General features: G+C 35.9%; 1 protein-coding gene across 2 annotated transcripts; it reads left to right on the top strand.

Annotated features, from left to right (window-relative positions):
• The first annotated feature begins 4,698 nt into the window (after window positions 1-4,698).
• Window positions 4,699-10,320, top strand: LOC147478447 (C2 and GRAM domain-containing protein At1g03370-like). Of its 2 annotated transcripts, none has more exons than XM_086583153.1 (9): window positions 4,699-5,190; window positions 5,362-6,639; window positions 7,203-7,385; window positions 7,493-7,776; window positions 7,869-7,985; window positions 8,128-8,390; window positions 8,792-8,987; window positions 9,482-9,754; window positions 9,882-10,155. In XM_086583153.1, exons 1-9 carry the CDS (start codon window positions 4,842-4,844, stop codon window positions 10,071-10,073), a joined length of 3,135 nt encoding a protein of 1,044 aa, XP_086439279.1. In that variant the 5' UTR covers window positions 4,699-4,841; the 3' UTR covers window positions 10,074-10,155. The 2 variants fall into 2 exon arrangements, with proteins under 2 accessions (XP_086439279.1, XP_086439280.1); XM_086583154.1 differs by having other exon boundaries at window positions 4,700-5,190; window positions 8,792-8,960; window positions 9,882-10,320.
• Window positions 10,321-19,370: the final 9,050 nt, after the last annotated feature.

Below are 19,370 nucleotides of genomic sequence, written 5' to 3'. Positions count from 1 at the left end.
CTACACGCCACTATTCAATTGTTTGTGACTAATGTTTTCACATTAATGTTGAATTTATTACCATTTATACTGAATTTAAATATTAGGAAACCAGACGTCTTTCTTTTCTTCTTATGTTCCCATTTCTCTCTCTCAAATCTCTTTTAAATATCACTATGATTTCATGGTCGCAGAGGTAAAAGATTTTTTTTTGGAATTTATTATTAAATGTGTTAGTTTGGGGTTGATTTTGATGATTGGGTGTTGTTGTTTTTGTGAGAAGAAATGTTTGGATGATCAATTTTCACAGCTTTAGCAACTTCAAGAGGAGAGCACTACAGATTTTGCATTTGAAGTTGTTTCTCTCATTTTTTAAGACTGTCAGAAGATTTTTCATGACTTGGATAGAGTTTTATAAGTATTTTGAACACCCCCTTTTTTGTGTTTTTTTAAGATTAAGTTGAAAATGAGAAGTCCGAGTTGTTTGATTTATATTTTGTTACAGAAAACAACCAATGGTAGACTTCAAAACAGTTGATAATAATGCCCACACCTTGAAGGGTAGTAGCTCCAGGTAAGTTTTAGATTATAGTTGTCTACATAGTCCCATACCTTGAATGGCTTGAAGCATTTAGTGAAGTGAGTTGATAAGGCTTAACTAAGATTGGTGGAAGTATAAAATGTTAGTGTGCAATATGTAAATTGCCTAAAGAAGATTATATGTTGCATAAGCACAAGTTTCGTTGTGAGAAAATATCAATTGTCAATACTTTGAAATGACAATTGTTTTAAAATAACTCCCCAAGTCGTAAATTGTTGTAAAAATTGAAGTCAAGGTTGTTTGGACTCGAATGAAATCTTCTAATCTTAGTTTAGGATACCATGTCTTTTATAAAGAAATTTCATTATGTTTCATACTTTGCGTTCAACAAATAAGATGAGTTTGTTTCCATGACAATATTATTGGTGCAGCCAGAGTTACACATGTCTGCATTACCTTCCGTAACTTCTGTGATGAACACAACTTGGAAGGGTAAGAGTTGTTTTACTGGTAACTTCTTTTCTTTGATTCCTATTGTTACATTGGAGTTGGAGATTAGAATGGAAATCATGTATGTCTTGCTATTATGATGAAGAGAAGTTTTATTAATTCAGGTGTAAATATCACAACAAATGATTATCACTAATAACACCCTAATATTTACGTTTTTAAATTATCATTTTTTACCGATGATAATTAAACCATATGTCGTGTTTTTAGTTTAACTCATTATGCAAAGTTTGGTTTTGAGCGGTGGTGTCATGGTTATGGTTATCTTTTGTAGGACCCCTTTGCATAATGAATGTTTGCAAATTGCAAAGCAACAAAGTGAAACCAGTACTAGGTATGGTTTGATTATTCAGTTTTTGTTGTTTGTAGTTATGATATGGTGTGACATTTTCTGGGCAATTGCAGCAATGAAGTTCTATTTAAATTTTTGCGTATATTTATATGCTTATTTAAAGAATGGGAACTCATTTTGAATAAAAGGTGGAGTTATTGGTTTACTGTAGAAAGGTTGGAGAATAGGATAAAAAGGAATTGGTTCTATAGGAGTTGGTTATTGAGAGAAAGCCTTGAATGTCTGCTTTTTTGGTGGCTAGGCAGTTGTTCGTTTTTGTTCATTTCAGTAGTAACTTAGACTTAGGCCCTAGATTCCAAGTTTCATGGATTTTTTTAGCTTATTGCAAGTTTGCAGCTATTGCATAACTTCTTCCTCCAGGGGAATGTATTATAAATTCATAGGCTAGATTTGGAGAATCTATACAAGCCAACCCTTAAGTGTTTTGCCACACGAAATCTGGCACAAGTAATTCCAAGACCGAATGGATATCTCGAGATGTCATTTTGTCTTGAAAGAGACATGTGCAGTTGGGCAGAAGGTTCTATCACTTTTTTAATAGCCACTTGGTATGGTGGTTAGAAATTCTCTTTTTTTGAACTTTGAGGTTCAGAGAGTTGCTCTTTTTTGGGTGGGGTTCTTCTGTTTGCTGTCATTTTTAACTGATTCTCAACAACTTCAATAAGCATGGTTTTGGGTTGGTGTGGCATGGGGTTGTAAGCTAAGTGGAATTTGATTATCTGGAACCAGTAATTAGTGATGATACTAAGAAGTGTGGTCAAAAGAATAGTATATAAAGATATCTTTCATCTGTAAAGAAAACTCCTTGCATAACAGTTCCCTTTCCATCAAACTGGATTTTTGATTTTGCTAATTTACTTTGCCTTTTACATCGAAAAAAAAATGAATTTATTACAAACAAACAACTATTAACGTTTTTTTAGGACTTTGATTCACTAGAATCTAATGAATTTGCTCAGTTCAATGCACAACTTCAAGAAAAAGTTATAACAGCAGGATCATCAAGGTCAATTCAGGTTAGTTATTCCCATTCCCCCCCCCCTCTCTTATTTTATATATTAACTTTTTTTTCAATTAAATAGTTCTTTGCACAAGTACTAAAAACAGGCAGCTAGGTACCTTTTCAAATATTTTTTTTTTCAGCACGTGAAAAACAAAAATGCGGATGACTAAAGATGAAGCTGCAGTTGAGAAAAACAATTAGCATCTCCAAATTCAAATCCAAAACAATAATGCTGCGAATTATTATACTTACAATTATCTTATTATTTGGTCATATTAAATTATATATGAATAAATCAACTATATGACTTACACATGTAACACATGTGCCAATTTATTAAGAGTTCCTTCAACACAATGAAACCTTTCAAGCTGTTAAAGAAGCGTAATCTCTCTCACTATAGTTCCAAACTCTGTAACTCCCATAAAAAACTTGGGGTCTCTTATCCCAAGTTAAAATTCATATAAATTGGTTTACTAACTAGATTATTTATCTTTATTTATTCTGCGTGATAGTTGTTTTGTTTTCAACATCTTCAAGTTGCATATAAAAGCCACATATTGGTTGAGTATTATTTATTTATTTATTTTTTGCTTTTGGTATAGTTATGTAGGAAATCATAATATGGAACATAAACAAAAGAAAATATCCGTCGTTTACTTCTTTGTTGAAGCCCGAAACCTACAAAAATACTGCATGTGGAATTGGGTGCTAATAATATTTTCAAAATGAGGACCAATAACCAATGCAAGAATTGATCAAAGGATTGTGCGACTAACAACAGGGTGAAACATATGTAATTCAACGATGCAACTAGCATCCATAATAATTTCTTTTTTGTCATCGCCTCCAAACAGATGGTTTGAAAAATCATCACTCCATCATTTGAATCATTGAATCTTCATACACATGAAATAAGATTCACATTATATTGAAAACTTTTAAATGGTAATCTTGCCACATAGACATATTCCGGAAAGCTTTTATTTACACATTTAATTCACTCCATATATTATATCCGACTTAATAGATCTATAGAACAAATATTAACAGTGTCCAATCTATTTTTTCTAATTGTTTCTCAATGTGATCGTTTCTAAATATTAAAAAAAAAAAGCATTTGTTAGCTAGCTACAATTTCTTTCTCTGTCCAATAATGCTAGCTTATTTAATCACATTAAAAAAAGAGTTGATGGATTATCTAGATCATTTTGAAAACAATGATAAAAAAAATATATATTCTTCTTGCATTTTTTTTTGAGATATTTTATTCTCCAGTGTGGAATATCAATTATGTTGCACACCATAATATAATATTCTTATATTTTACAGGTAGTACACTCATATGAATCCAACAATATTCCTCAATCACATATAAATGCTCGACAAGATTTATTTGCAACATGACAGAGCAGCAAAAATTGAATCGAACAAAGAACACAACTAGCGTATTGAATTTTTTTTTCTTATTGAAATGTTTTGTCAGACCTCGACCTGTATTAATCTAAAACATGTTGTTACATAATCCATTCAAACAAATGTAATATATTACTATTCTAATTTACATAAGTTCATTCCTTTGATTTTCTCCACCCCAATTTTCTCACCTAGCACATGCAACAGAGCAGCAAAAATTGAATCGAACAAAGAACACAACTAGCGTTTTGATTTTTTTTTTTCTTATTGAAATGTTTTGTCAGACCTCGACCTGTATTAATCTAAAACATGTTGTTACATAATCCATTCAAACAAATGAATTAATATTCTAATTTACATAAGTTCATTCCTTTGATTTTCTCCACCCTAATTTTTTCACCTAAAAGCAAAATTATATATACAAATTACTATCTGATTCCATTCACAAAGTAACTAGTTTCTACCAATTTGAATCTGGAAAAGCCATGAACAAAAGAAAACAAAATAGATATCCATTTTTTCCTCCCTTGAATCTGGATAGCAGTATTTGGTTCTTATAATGGTAGTTTATATTATGGTTAACTAAATGTAATTAGAACAGACAATGCCGGCCAATAGAATTTTAAATTACAAAACCTATAATACCTACAGTGTAAAGATATACATATCCACAAGGCCAAAAATGCAGGCCAAAATATAACATCAAAAAAGACAAAGAAGAAAGATCAAAAAAATACTTAACAGAATTGACTATTCTCTCAAGTTTTCCATGGCACGTCTAACTTCCAGTCAACCTGGATTCTATCGATCATTTTTGTTTTTTGGCAAACACGGTTTTCATTGATCTTCAATAATCTATGTTCTTTGATTTATAATATTGTTTTTTTAGCTAACATATTTTTATCCAATATTGTTAGAACCAAATTAACTTCTCTGTTTGCCCACTTGCATTTTTTTTGTAGGGGTCTTTCCGAGTTATAGAAAGTGAAACCTTCAGACACTTCAGAACTACTACTACTACTACCTTCAGTTGTTAAACAATGAGGCTTTGTGTGCATGTATATGAAGCGCAGCGGTTGCGTGCAATGGACTTAAATGGTTCAAGTGATCCTTATGTCCGTATAAAGCTTGGAGAGAAAAAGTTCAGGACTAAGGTGGTGAAAAAGACCTTGAATCCTATTTGGGGAGAAGAATTTAGTTTTCCTATTAATGATCTCGACGAAGAGCTTCTTGTCTATGTCATGGATGAAGATAAGTACTTCAATGATGACTTAGTTGGACAGCTGAAATTTCCTATAGAAAAAATCTATGATGCGCCAGAGAAGAGTTTAGGAACTGTGTGGTATACTCTGCAACCAAAGAGCAAGAAGTCCAAACACAAAGATTGCGGTAATTTTCTTGTATTGTATCCAATGTAGTCTAAGTTCTTATTAGTTCCACTTCACTCAACTGTCTTGAAATTATAACTGATATGTTCCATTATGTTTTTCCTTTAGTAAAGTTTGAAGTTTCTTTGGTATGTCATGTGTGTTCTGTTTAATCCTTTTCTACATTTTTCAGGTGAAATTCTTCTTTCAATTTTCTTCACTGAATTTGCTCCAAAGAATCCTTTCTTAGACGGAGCACAGCCTCGCATTGGTAATTATTCACCACCCTATATGGACAGATATACAGACCAAATCAGTGAATCATCTTCGGTGTCTCTAAATGACCTCTTGGGATTATCTTTAACTAGTTCTCCGCGGTTATCATCATCAACTGAGGCAGAAGAAGCCACTTCAATTATTGAAGAGAAGTCATATGACATTGCTCCAATTTTAAATGATGGCGAAACAGCACCCCCCAATGATCGAGGTCTTGCTCAGTCAGACTCATCAGAGACATCCGAACCTGAGACCTATCATAATAAGTTTTATGAAAAGAAGAACAAAAATCAGTCAAGTACTGGCAACTTTGATGAAATGATGAAAATCTTCGAGTCAAAAAATCAAAGAGTGGAAGTACCCAGCAATTTAGCAGGAGGAGTACTCGTAGACCAGTCATATCTAGTTGCACCACCCGACTTGAACGTTCTACTATTTTCGCCAGATTCAAAGTTTGCCAGTTCTTTGGCAGACGTGAAGGGGAATAAGGAACTGCGACAAGAACCTTGGAAGTTTGAAAATGATGGAAAGAGCTTGAAAAGAATGGTTACCTACTTGAAGGCTGCTACAAAAATGATGAAGGCTGTGAAGGCCATAGAGGAGCAAACTTATCTGAAAGCTAATGGGAATAATTTTGCAGTTTTAGTTAGTGTGAGCACACCAGATGCAAAGTTTGGGAACACCTTTAAAGTGGAAACACTCTACTGTATCACACCTGGACCCGAGTTGTCATCAGGAGAAAAATCGTCCAGGTTGGCAATATCGTGGCGCATAAATTTTCTACAGAGCACTATGATGAAAAGCATGATAGAAGGTGGAGCACGAAAAGGTCTGAAGGAAAGCTTTGAGCAATATTCAAGTTTGTTATTTCAGAATGTTAAGCCAGTTGATCTGAAAGATCTTGGCTCCAACAAAGAGTACATTTTAGCTTCTTTACAGGTGGAGAAGCAGTCAGATTTGGCATTGGCAACTCAGTATCTTCTGAATTTTACTGTAGTTTCCGCCGCCTTTATGGGATTGTATGTCCTTATGCACATCTTGCTTGCCATGACTAGCACATTTCAAGGGCTAGAATTCAGAGGACTAGACTTGCCAGACTCATTTGCTGAAACGATTGTGTGTATGGTTCTGGTTCTCCAAGGGCAACGGGCTCTACCAATGATATCACGTTTCCTGCGAGCCAGAGTGCAGAAAGGTAACACCTATTTTGCTCTTGATATTGCACACTAAATCATTATATAAACAAAAAACCTAACTTCAAAACAATAAAAAATTTGATACCTAACTCGTAACGTTCTTATCAACTATTTGAATCACATTGTTTGCATACACAGACATGCTTTTTCTTTTGCTAGGTAAGTGGAAATTGTATTAAATAAAGTAAAGAAAAAACTGTACAAGATTAGGGTAGCTCATAGCTAATCCATTCGACAAAAGGTCAACTAAATTTCAAATAGCTGCAATTCGAAATAGCTAATCCATACACAGACATGCTACTGCTACTATACTACTATACGCATTAGGTGCAAGTATCTAGCTGCGATTCAAAAAGACTCTGGTTCATATCTATGAGAGATCTTTTATTTGCTAGTAGTGACCCTCTAGATTTGTCTGTTACTGATTCTATTGTAATTGCAAATCTTTCACTATTAAATATGCATCTTACCTTCGAAAATGCCCATCAACGTCCTTTGGATTCCGTGCTTTAAAGACATTTTAGTAACATATTTCTTTTCTTGTCACATTATCAAAAAACAGGAACTGATCATGGAGTAAAAGCACAAGGGGAAGGTTGGTTGTTAACCATTGCTTTGATTGAAGGTTATAGCTTAGCAGCTGTCGATTCTACTGGTTTCTCAGACCCATACATAATCTTTACCTGCAACGGTAAAACAAAAACCAGTTCTATCAAGTTCCAGAAACTTGATCCTCAATGGAATGGTAAGCTCCTTTTCCATGGAAGTGGCATTAACATTGTAAAAGCTACATATCTCTCAGTGAAATATTTTGCTTACCGTTCTACTCACTGATACTTGTACTGCATGCAGAGGTATTTGAGTTTGACGCCATGGATGAGCCTCCATCTGTGATGGACGTAGAAGTATTTGATTTTGAAGGACCTTTCAATGAAGCAAAATCCCTGGGACATGCTGAAATCAATTTTGTAAAATCTAATATATCGGATCTTGCTGATATATGGATCCCTCTTCAAGGAAAATTAGCTCAAGCATGCCAGTCTATGCTGCATTTGAAAATTTTCATGAATAATACAAAAGGTAACATGGCTATGAAAGAGTACTTGACAAAGGTGGAGAAGGAGGTTGGTAAGAAGGTATGCATCAGCTGATTCTTTCGGTGACTATTCCTGTTATGTACGTTTCGAACCTTATATTCATTTATCTTTGAAATTTATGTTCAATTTAGATCAACATGCCGTCGCCTGAAACAAATACGGCGTTCCAGAAACTATTTGAGCTTCCACCCGAGGAATTTCTTATCAATGATTTCACTTGTCGCTTGAAGCGCAAAATGTTACTCCAGGTGTTGTTACTGTCCTACATTTTATATTTGTGTGAATTCTGAAGCTAATAAGCACAAAATTCTAAGTCTCAAAATCCTTCAAAAGTTTGCACTGCATTTTACAAGTTTATAAAGTTGACTCTATATTTTCCGATCTGAGCAGGGCCGCCTCTTTCTTTCAGCAAGAATAATTGGTTTTCATGGAAACTTATTTGGAAACAGAACAACATTTTTCTTTCTCTGGGATGATATAGAAGACATTCAAGTGCTTTCTCCCACTCTGACATCAATGGGTAGTCAGTCACTTATCATAGTTCTCTGGCAAGGCAGAGGTTTGGATGCACGACATGGTGCCAAGAAGGAAGATGAAGAAGGCCGGCTAAAGTTCCACTTCCACTCCTTTGTGTCATTCGGTGTAGCACACAGGTACCTTTGAACATAAATTCTCCAACATAGACACACAGTGATGAATTAAACTAAGAGTTTCTCCTAATATTCTCTTCCCTTCCCACTCCAGAATCCTTGTATTTGTGATCTTTGAAATTCTATATTTAGCTTCCTATGAAACAGATTGAAACCTCGACATAGATAGATGACACTTATTGTAAGAATATTAAAATCGAGTATTTTCGAAGTAAGGGCATTTAACATACATGGTTGACAAACTTTTCCCTCCCAGACGTTTTTCGTGTTTTATGGTACGCTGATCATACTTGAATAGTGGAGTTTGTGCTTTTGAATCTAGTTGTTATGAAGAATCTTAAGATTCAGTGTTTTTGTTTGGTTACAGTAAAGGGTTATTAGTAAAATCCATTTTCTTTGAACAGGACAATCATGGCACTATGGAAAGCAAAGTCCTTGGGTCCTGAGCAAAAGGTGCAGATAGCTGAAGAAGAATCTGAAAGTAAACCTATTCAAACTGAAGAGACTGGAAACGTAGTAGACCAGGAGGATGTGAGCATGTCAGAGGTTTATTCTTCCACTATTTCTGTTCCTGTGAGCTCTCTCTCTCTCTCCCTAAATGTACGTCTATGGCGAATCCATGCATTGTTGTGAATGACGATGATTTTTCTGACATTTCGAAGATGATTATCCTGACAAATTAAAGTTTTAGTACAATATTAGTTTGAATTAACAATAGAGCACTTGTATGATTCATAAATAGATTCATAACAATTAACAATTCCATTCATCATTGTGGTACCCTTCATGGAGGTTCAACATATATTCACACCTTGATTTTCTGTCTCATCATGGAAAACTTTACGTACACCAAATTTAAGTTGATCTTAATTGATAATCCGAAGTCATGAATATATATATGATGTGACGGTCTATATTATCCACGTTGGATATGGATTTGTACTGTGGAGGTCTCACATGTAGGCATGCTGATGACTCCATGTTCTGTTATAAGTTATCTACTACATCTGTAGTGCATCTCTGCATTAATATCCATCCTCGGGATGTTTTCTAAACCACGACTCTCAAATTGTTTATGTTTGTTATATTCACAGATGAAGTTCTTCATGGATTTGTTTGGTGGAGGGTACTTAGACAGTAAAGTAATGGAGAAAGTAGGTTACCTCGACTATACTCATACATCATGGGAATCGGTGAAGCCTGATGTGTACCAGAGACAAATTTATTATAAATTTGACAAACATATTTCACACTATAGAGGAGAAGCAACCAGCACACAACAAATATCTCCCTTCTATGAAGGAAAAGGATGGCTTATCGAAGAGGTTTTGAACATCCAGGGAATTCCACAAAGCGACCATTTCACTGTATGAACACATCCTCTCATTCTTGCTCTGACATATTCATTTCTCCATCCAGGAATTAAGATTAATGCATCTTTCTTATTTTGGAAATATCTTAACTAATACAATTTTAATTCCATCTCACTTGCAGATTCACATCAGATATCAAGTAGAAGATCTCCCAAAACCTAACACATGTACTATCCAAATGTTCTTCGGGATTGCATGGCTTAAAAGCACCAAGAATCTGAAAAGGCTCACCAAGAATATTGAGTCTAATGTGGTTGATCGCTTGAAATCAATGTCAAGTCATGTTGAACAGGAATTCATACAAGAATCTTAAATGATTACTTTGCAGTCATCATGTGCAAGATTCTTGACAAATTCATCTAGGAAAGCTGATTATTAAGTCACGTCTTTATCTATTTTCATGATCTGAAATTTGTGATGGTGATAGCTGAAATGTGTACTCCTAGACGCCTAGTAGTTATCAAGATTTCTACTAAACACATCAAGGTGGGATGCCGTAAGCCCGTAACCTATATGAGATCCGGTAAATGGAGCATTCTAGCTTCAGATTGCTCTGCAAAGCTCAATTTTCCTACAGATTTTATGTCAGTGTAGTTATCAAAGTGGAGCATATTTTGATTGTTTGAGGTCTTCATTCTTATAATAACAGAACATCCGGATAATGGTTTTGACCTTGGTTGTGAGAGGATAAAAAAGGGGAAAACTCCTTCCAGACATAAACCGATAAACGTGACCTTGATCAAGAACATGCATAGAGTTATTCGCCTTGGATAAGTATAAATGTAAGTATGTGATCTGACTATTTTCAGAAAATTGTACATGCATATATAATTATATAAATACCGGCCTGCTGCAGTTTCAAAATCGTTTAGCGAGCTTAAAAGTTTTTTACAATGTCACAATGTCTAAATTAGATATTTACATTAGTTGCTTTAGCAGTGTATTAGCAGTGTATAAAACTACCATTTCTCCAATGAAACAACTCATCTCAAACGAAGACAAATAAGAACAAGTTGCATTGGCTCTATTCTACATAAAACTACAGACTAAATTTTCACTCTTAAACTTGAAGCGAAATAACGCAATATCAAGATATTCCACAGACAACTCTACGACAAAATGGACCCACTTTAGTTGTCATGCCAGGTATTTTGGAAAGTACAACGTGACATCTGTAGTGTTGATTCTTGCATAGGTGTAACAACAGACAAAGCAGAAGTAGCTGTTTTCAGGACTGCTCGGACTTTTGAAGTTTAGAGGCCACATCTTGGTTCCCAGTCTGAGCGATTTCTTTGAACTAGGAATCCCTGCAACAAGATTAAAAACACGATCACATATTCACATTCCACAGCACGCAAGAAACAATGTTGAAATTAAGGTTTTTATATTATTGTTTACAATGTCTGTGTAGAATTAAACATCTAATTAAGAGACAACACACAAGAATTATAGTGGTTTGGTGCCAATGCGGCAACCTATGTCTACGGGAGAAGAAAGATTTTGCTTAAAATTGATTTGGTTTGTGTTACAGAGGTGTTTATATATCACAACATGAGTGCATATTTGTGTCTATTGTTTCTAAAAGGATTGGAGATTTTCCTTTATAAAAACATACGAATATATCAAATTTGTATCAAAACTGACTAGGGCGCGACCCGCACTCTTGCCTTGACGAACCTCCAGGTGATTGAGCGTGCCCCGCCCTCGACTTTGCCTGACCAAGGGCACGCCCCGCGCCTTCTCTTACTTCTTCCACACTCCCCCTCAAGTTAGTGCGAAGATATCCAGCGAACCCAACTTGAAGAGAATATCATGGAACTGGGAAGCTGGAAGTCCCTTGGTAAAAATGTCTGCAAGATGTTGGTCACTTCGAACAAAGGAGGTAGTGACAATGTTAGACTGTACTTTTTCACACACAAAATGACAGTCAACTTCAATATGCTTAGTTATCTCATGAAACACTGGATTTGCAGCAATGCGCATAGCAGCTTGATTATCACAGTAAAGTGTAGTTGGTAGATACAACCCAAAACACAAATCCTTCAGAAGAGCGCGAAGCCATATGATATTTCACTAGTGGTGGAAGCCATAGCCCTGTACTCAGCTTCTGCGCTAGAACGAGCCACTACATTCTGTTTCTTGCTCTTCTAAGTGACTAAATTACCTCCCCTAAAGGTACAATAACCGGAAGTAGACCTCCGATCAATTTGGACATCGCCTAATCAAGATCGTAGATAAGGTAATAGATGTATGCCCATTTTTTCGCATCCAAATACCTCTGCCTGGTGACCCTTTCAGATACTGCAGTATTCTAGAAACTGTATTCATATGTGGAGTCTTTGGAGCATGCATAAAACGACTAACCAAGCTTACTACATAAGAAATATTTGGTCGGGTAATAGTTAAATATATTAATTTACCAACTAATCGCTGATACTGACCAATGTCAGTAAGAAGATCACCAATGTTGTCCAATTTGGCTCCATTGTCAGTTGGAGAATCAGATGGTTTTACCCCCAGCTAGCTTTCCTGCTTCACTCAAAATATCCAACACATACTTTCTTTGATTTAGAAATATACATTTTTTTGAATAAGCAATCTCGATCCCAAGAAAGTACTTCATAATACCCAGATCCTTGATGGAAAATTTCTTGTGCAGTAACTCCTTGAGCTTAGAAATCTTGATATGGTCATCACCTGTGATAACTATGTCATCAACATAAATAAGAACAATAACCAAGCCTGACCTGCTAAATTTAACAAATAAGGAAGGATCAGCATCACTTCGCTTAAGGCCAGTCATAGCTGTAACAGAACTAAGCTTGGCATACCATGCTCGTGGAGATTGTTTAAGTCCATAGATAGCATTTTTTAACTTGCATACTAATCTAACCTTAGTCTCCTTCGGATGTCCAGGTGGGATGCTCATACACACTTCTTCTTTAAGATTTCCATGTAAGAATGCATTTTTCACATCCATCTAAAATAATTTCCATTCTTGATTTACAGCTAGAGATATAAGAACTCTAAACGTGTTCATCTTTGCAACTGGTACAAAAGTCTCTTTGTAGTCCTGACCATAAGTTTGGGTGAATCCCCTATTCTCCTTGCAACAAGTCGAGCTTTAGACCTCTTTAAGGAACCATCACTGTTGAACTTGTTTCTAAACACCCACCGACAATCAATAGTTTTCTTTCCATACGGTAGCATAACAATATCTCAAGTTTTATTCTCGTCTAGAACACGAAGTTCTTCTTGCATCGCCTTTCTCCATACTAGATGAGAGTTAGCTTCTCTAAAGTTCTTGGGTTCTTGCACGTCATCGACTGTACTTAAGAAAGCATGATGAGATGAAGTGATATTGGCATACGGTATATACTCATGTAGAGGATATGAAACATCATGCAAAGAATAAAATTCCTGTGAGTCACTGGAGGATGCAGTTCTCTATCAGATTTATAGTAATCCTTGAGAGTTGTTGGAGGTCGTCTCTCTCGTTTAGATTGTCTAGAAACTGGAGGAGATGGAGGAGCACCAGAGCGTGCCTCGCCCTTAGTTTGCTTTCGATCAGTCTGTGAGCGCGCCCGCTCCCTTGCTCCAGTAGAGCCCAATTCTTCAGTGGCAGGAACTTCACTAACCGTTGGGACAGGAACAATGCCTTCACCAACTGCTGGGAGAGGAGCCAAATCAGCCGAAACAATTGGGAGAGGTGCCAAATCTTCCAAACACTCCCCCTGGGACCGATTCCCAGGCACAGCTGAATCGTGAAAGAAAGCTTCAGATTCCACAAATCGAACATCACGAGAGACAACCAGTTTTCTTGTCGCCGGATTGTAACATATGTAACCTTTCTGTGTGGTAGAATAACCAACAAACACACATCGAGTAGCCCAAGCATCAAATTTATCTCAATGAATAGTTTGCTGATGCACATAACAAACACACCCAAACACTCGCATATGAGAGAGATCTAGCGGCCTAGATTTGAGCACTTCCAATAGGGATTTGAAGCCAAGAACCCGATTGGGAAGACGATTAATCAAATAGGCAACAATTAAGACGCCATAAGACCAGTATTGCTTATGAACATTCATGCCCAACATAATAGCACGAGTGGTCTCCAAAAGGTGTATGTTCTTTCTTTCAAATCTGCTGAGGTGTGCCAACACAGCTAGTTTGATGAACTATCCCCTGGCTAAGAAGATACTCAGGTAACTGACCTTTACAAAACTCAGTGCCATTGTCAGATCTAAACATCTTGATGTTTGTACCAAATTGATTAGTAATCATAGTATGAAAATCCTTGAATACAATCACAACCTCAGTTTTCGATTTCAACAAATATAACCATGTAGCACGACGTTTATCATCAATAAACAACACAAAATACTTATAGCCATTATAAGAATTAACGGGAGCAGGTCCCCATAAATCAGAGTGAATTAACTCAAACAACTTATTTGACACAGAATTCGAGTTTGGAAAAGATAAACGAGTTTGTTTAGAAAATTGACAAACATCATAAACATCATTAGAGTTTAAATAAACATGCGGAAACAAATTTGACAGGACATTATTAGATGGATGCCCAAGTCTTTTATGCAAAATTCGACTCTCAAGTATAAATCACTATCTTGACACGCCTTCAATTCTTATGCGACTTCAACAAATAGAGTTCATTGGAATAAATTCCTTCACCAATCGTCCTCTTCGACTTTCGATCCTGAAAGACAACAGAGTTAGGAGAAAAAATGACATCACAATTTAAAGAATCGGTAAGTTTTACAACAGATAGAATTTGAACAGGGAATGAAGGAACAACTAGAGCATCACTCTTGAGACTTTGATAAAAAAAATCCACTTGACCACTACCTAGAATGGGAACGATGGAGCCATTGGATATAGAAATATTATGTTTTTGATTTTGGACACAAAATTATGGACAGAGGCAGGGCAATTAGCCGTATGATCCGTTGCCCCCGAATCAATTATCCATGAGTTACTATTTTCTGGCATAGTAAAATAGGCATGTAAACTACCTGACACATGAGTTGAGACAAACTGACCTTTGCTAGATGACATGGACTTAGTGAGTTGTTGGAGAATTTGACTCAACTGATGACTAATATCTGAGTTGGACATTGATTATCGGCAACATCGGCATGCTCTTTCTTGAATAGTTCTTTTTCCTTTTTAAGATGTGGATATAATTCCCAACAACGGTCTTTGGTGTGCCAGTTCTTTCCACAATTATCACAGTGAGACGGTTCCCTTTTTCCCTTATATTTTTCGAACCCCTGTGACTTCTTTCAAAAATCGTTTTCTTCAAGTAATACAGTAGATTCAGAGATTGAGGACTTTACCTCGGAGTTCATGGTTTTCTTCCTTGTTTCCTCTTTCTGAATATATAGTTGCACAAACAGCATCAAGTGATGGAAGAGTGCTTTCTATTAGAATATTGCTTTCCAGATTTTCATATTCTGGTTTAAGACTGCGAAATACTGTGAAGATTTTATCCTCTTCAGCCAGTTTCAAAAGAGTCTTAGCATCTGTGGTATGTGGATGATATATGTTTAACTCATCCCATAATTTCTTCAAATTCCCAAGGTGTTTTGTAAAAGTCTTCTCACCTTGTTGCAAAGCACCGATTGCGAGTTGAAGTTCAAACACATGGGCAAAATTGTTTTGGTTTTCGTATAAATCTTCAATTAAATCCCACATCTCCTTTGCAAAATCAAAGAAAGTAAAAATTCCAACAATAGTAGACTCCATATAATTGAGTAACCAAGATCGAACAAGCTGATCATTGGAAACCCAATTCTCATATTCGACATCATCAATGGTAGGACACACATTTGCAATATTAATGAACCCTAATTTCCTCTTGCCACCAAGCGATAGCGAAACAGGCCTAGACCAAGGTATATAGTTTGTTCCATTCAAGAGAATTGATGACAACTTACAACCAGGATTAGAATCAGTCTCTGTTGTAACAGCAGACTTTGGGTTTGGTTTTGGATCTGACATAGTGTATTGTGTTTATCTAAATTGATTTAGAGGAGAGATTAAGCTCTCCGTTCTGATACCATGTAGAATTAAACAACTAATTAAGAGACATCACACAATAATTATAGTGGTTCGGTGTCAATGCGGCAATCTACGTTCACGGGAGAATAAAGGTTTTGCTTAAAATTGATTTGGTTTGTGTTACAGAAGTGTTTATATAGCATAACATGAGTGTATAGTCGTGTCTATTGTTTCTAAAAAGATTGGAGACTTTCCTTTATAAAAAATATACGAATCTATCAAATATGTATCAAAATTGACTAGGGCGACCCGTGCTCACATTAGTCTTGCTCGAGGCGCGACCCGCGCTCTTGCCTTGACAAACATCCAGGCGATTAAGCGCGTCCCGCCCTCGACTTTGCCTGGACAAGTGCGCGCCCGGCGCCTTCTTTACTTCTCCCACAGTCTGTAAAATGGGCCTTGTTAATGTGTGACTTGGGTGTTTTGGAACCACATATATACCATTACCACCTAATTATCTATGTATATCTTCACTAGGAACACGAATTTTTTTATGAAATGTTACCTGGGTCCGAATTTGCGTGTACCTATCTTAAGTATGAGTTCCAGAAAAAGGAAAATCACTCATTATTAATCACTAATGAGTAATGACGATAAGTGCAAATGGGATCCTTTGCTAACACTAGCCATAGAAAATTTGTTTGATTACTTAAATCTAAGCTTATGTGATTATGTGAAGATTCCAATGCCGACACTAGAGATTTAATAAACATAATGTGGAAAGCATATGTTAGGTTATATACAGTTATCCACTATTCTACAAAATCTATTAGTTGTATGCATAATGGTTGTATGTTGGACCAGTGACGTTACACAGGGGCAAGTAGCATCAACCTATGGATGCAAAAGGTGCAAAAGTTTATTCAAAGGCATGGTCGCGTGGGGGACCGATTCAATGATATTGATATCCCTGGAATATTGTTGGAAAACTCGATATAATTTCAACAGAAATTTGGTTTTTAACTTTCCAGAAAGTACAGCAGAACTTGAGAAAATTAGAAGGTGGGCATGTACAAGTTTTAAATGAGAACTTCAAATTTCCAGCTTGCCAGAATTCCGTGGCGTCTGAAATTCTTTTCTCTGAATGCGACTTGGAGCTACTTATTTATAGACGAAAGTTATAGTGTCCAATTTCCTTATAATTTGATGCCACCTTAAGAAATGAGTAGATATGGTATCCCGTTTTCAGTAGATCATATATATATATATAGTGAGATAAACAGAAAAATCATCCGTGTCTAATGTAGTGTTTGAAAAAGAAAAACACCAAACTAAGAAGCATTTCATGGATCAACTGATTTGCCTTAACAAATAATAACGACAAATTGTACATATTGTAAAATTGTGGTTTGATATCAGAAAGAATTTTGGATTGAAGTCATAAAAAGTTGTTCGAATTGTACTTCCCTTTGTCTTCTATAGTTTCTTATTTCCTTCTTTGCCTTATTTTTGCTAAAAAGTGCGTACTGTTTTGAGTTTTATTACCTTTTATCTAGTGTCTACTTTATTTTCTTCTTCCTTGCTTCTTTCTTTCTTCCTTCACCTTATCATTGTCAAGACTCAAGAACGCGCGTTCATTGGTTGGTTAGTCAGAAATATGTTTGTGCAAGTCTCATGAAATTATATGTACCGCTCTTACATTTTTTTCAAAGTTACAATTATTTGGTCGATCGTTGAAAATAAACCATCAAGTGATGAAGACTTCATGTACGTCATTTCCTCTTTCACATTTTTATGCATTTGAGATGGTCATATCTAACTAGGATTTACAATCTAACATAGTTAGGTAGAGCAAGAATGTGCAGAGTATATACTACGCATATTGCATATATGCCGATTGTATCAACTACACTTAATGTTAGAGTACTACTGTTCAAGACATGCTAACAAGCAGCTATTTTTTTTTCTTTTGCTAATCCTAGCAACAGCAGTTCATGTCTCCACTCTCCACCGAGAGTTGTGTGCTAAAAACAGCACTGCCTACACACACACACACGCAAAAGTCCAATTTTGAGATACGGTTTTTTATTTTTCATCCACATAATGGTGAACAGAGTTGAACTCACCCATCGCTGTATTTCTTCAAATACACCCAAAATTAGGTGCGCTTGTCCCTTTGTAATTTAGAAGGTGTCGGCTTCCATATAAAGTGAACATGTGACAACCCCCACACAACTTTACTCAGCTCACAAGTCATAATCCAACCATGCACCGACATTAAGAACCTTCTATGTATACGACCCACAGTTGTTAACTTCATGATAGGTCATAACCGTCAACCTCATGATCAAATCTCAACCATTGATAAAAAACAATCAAAAAATATGTAAGTTTCAGTAAAACGACATTATCAAATGCATCAGTTTCATCTAACGGTAGTTGGACAACACTAGGTCCCACATGACATAGAACTGATCACGTGGTCACATATACGAAAAAAATGGAATATACTTGTGATGTACGTTAGGAATCCTTCTTTGTCGTACACTGTATAATGTATTCATTTTGAAACTAATACGATATACGTAGTAGATTTGATGTTGTATTATACGGTGAGGGTGAAATGGTAATTGGAGATATTAAGTGGGACCTACCAACAGAAGAATGCAGACGTGGACCAGGTTTGGACAAAAAACGTGTGGTGCTTAAATTGGGAATCCACCGAGTTAGTGGGAGTGAATTTATCCACAATGTAATAAAAGACAATTAATTATTGAGGATGCCTAAGTCAATGTCAGTGGTGACGTGGCTTACACGGTGGGCGTTGTATGTTTTTCGCTGTTGGCTTGTGGCTCGCTTTTCTCTCTAGTTTTGCTAGCTTGTTGACTTGTTGTTGGTAAGAGCATTCCCAATGCAGTACACTATTATTTACCTCCACCTATACAGTACTTTTTCTCTTTTTCACTATTTTGGTAGGGATGTCCAAACGGATACCCGGCCGGTCTGAATCAGAATTTTTAGGTTTTGAATGGGTATCGGGTACTCAAACCCAGACCGGTTTTCAGTGGGTTAGGTTCAGAGTCCGGTATTTTGTTGAGAAGTGTGACTAAATCCTACTCTAATCCTATATTTCGAGTACCCATCGGGATCGAGTTCGGGTTCAGATTTCAGGTTGAATAAAGGCGGTATAAATGAATAAAGAAGACAATAACAAACTTTATTTGAAATATATATCTATATTTTATTTATTTTTGGCTATCTACCAATCCTTCAAACAAAATCAAATTTCTAATGAATTTGTAAGTAATTATCACTTATACTCGAACATAATTATTTAATATGATTTAAAAATAGATGGATTTGGAATGAACTATATATACATGATCACGTGCAATTACTGAAAAAATTGGAAATCCCGACATAAATATTTTCATAATCCAATATATTAAATAACTCATCATTGTAAACATGAATGAGATCATAATTCAAATATTTATCTAACTCATTCTTTTATATAAGATTAGTAGTATGCAATTGAAATCGGATTTGGGGTTCGATTTCGGTCCGGGTTCGGTTTCGGGTT

Source organism: Coptis chinensis, chromosome 9 (genome assembly GCF_015680905.1).
Source record: "Coptis chinensis isolate HL-2020 chromosome 9, ASM1568090v1, whole genome shotgun sequence".
Lineage (NCBI taxonomy): Eukaryota > Viridiplantae > Streptophyta > Magnoliopsida > Ranunculales > Ranunculaceae > Coptis > Coptis chinensis.
This window is presented reverse-complemented; position numbering and strand designations above follow the sequence as displayed.

What these genes read in the sequence shown, in the direction of transcription:
- LOC147478447 (XM_086583153.1), top strand. Translation starts at nt 4,842, where the DNA reads ATGAGGCTTTGTGTGCATGTATATGAAGCGCAGCGGTTGCGTGCAATG. An exon ending in AGAAGGAGGTTGGTAAGAAG is followed by an intron (nt 7,777 to 7,868) that starts GTATGCATCAGC and finishes TGTTCAATTTAG; the next exon opens with ATCAACATGCCGTCGCCTGA. An exon ending in CTCTCTCTCTCTCCCTAAAT is followed by an intron (nt 8,988 to 9,481) that starts GTACGTCTATGG and finishes TTATATTCACAG; the next exon opens with ATGAAGTTCTTCATGGATTT.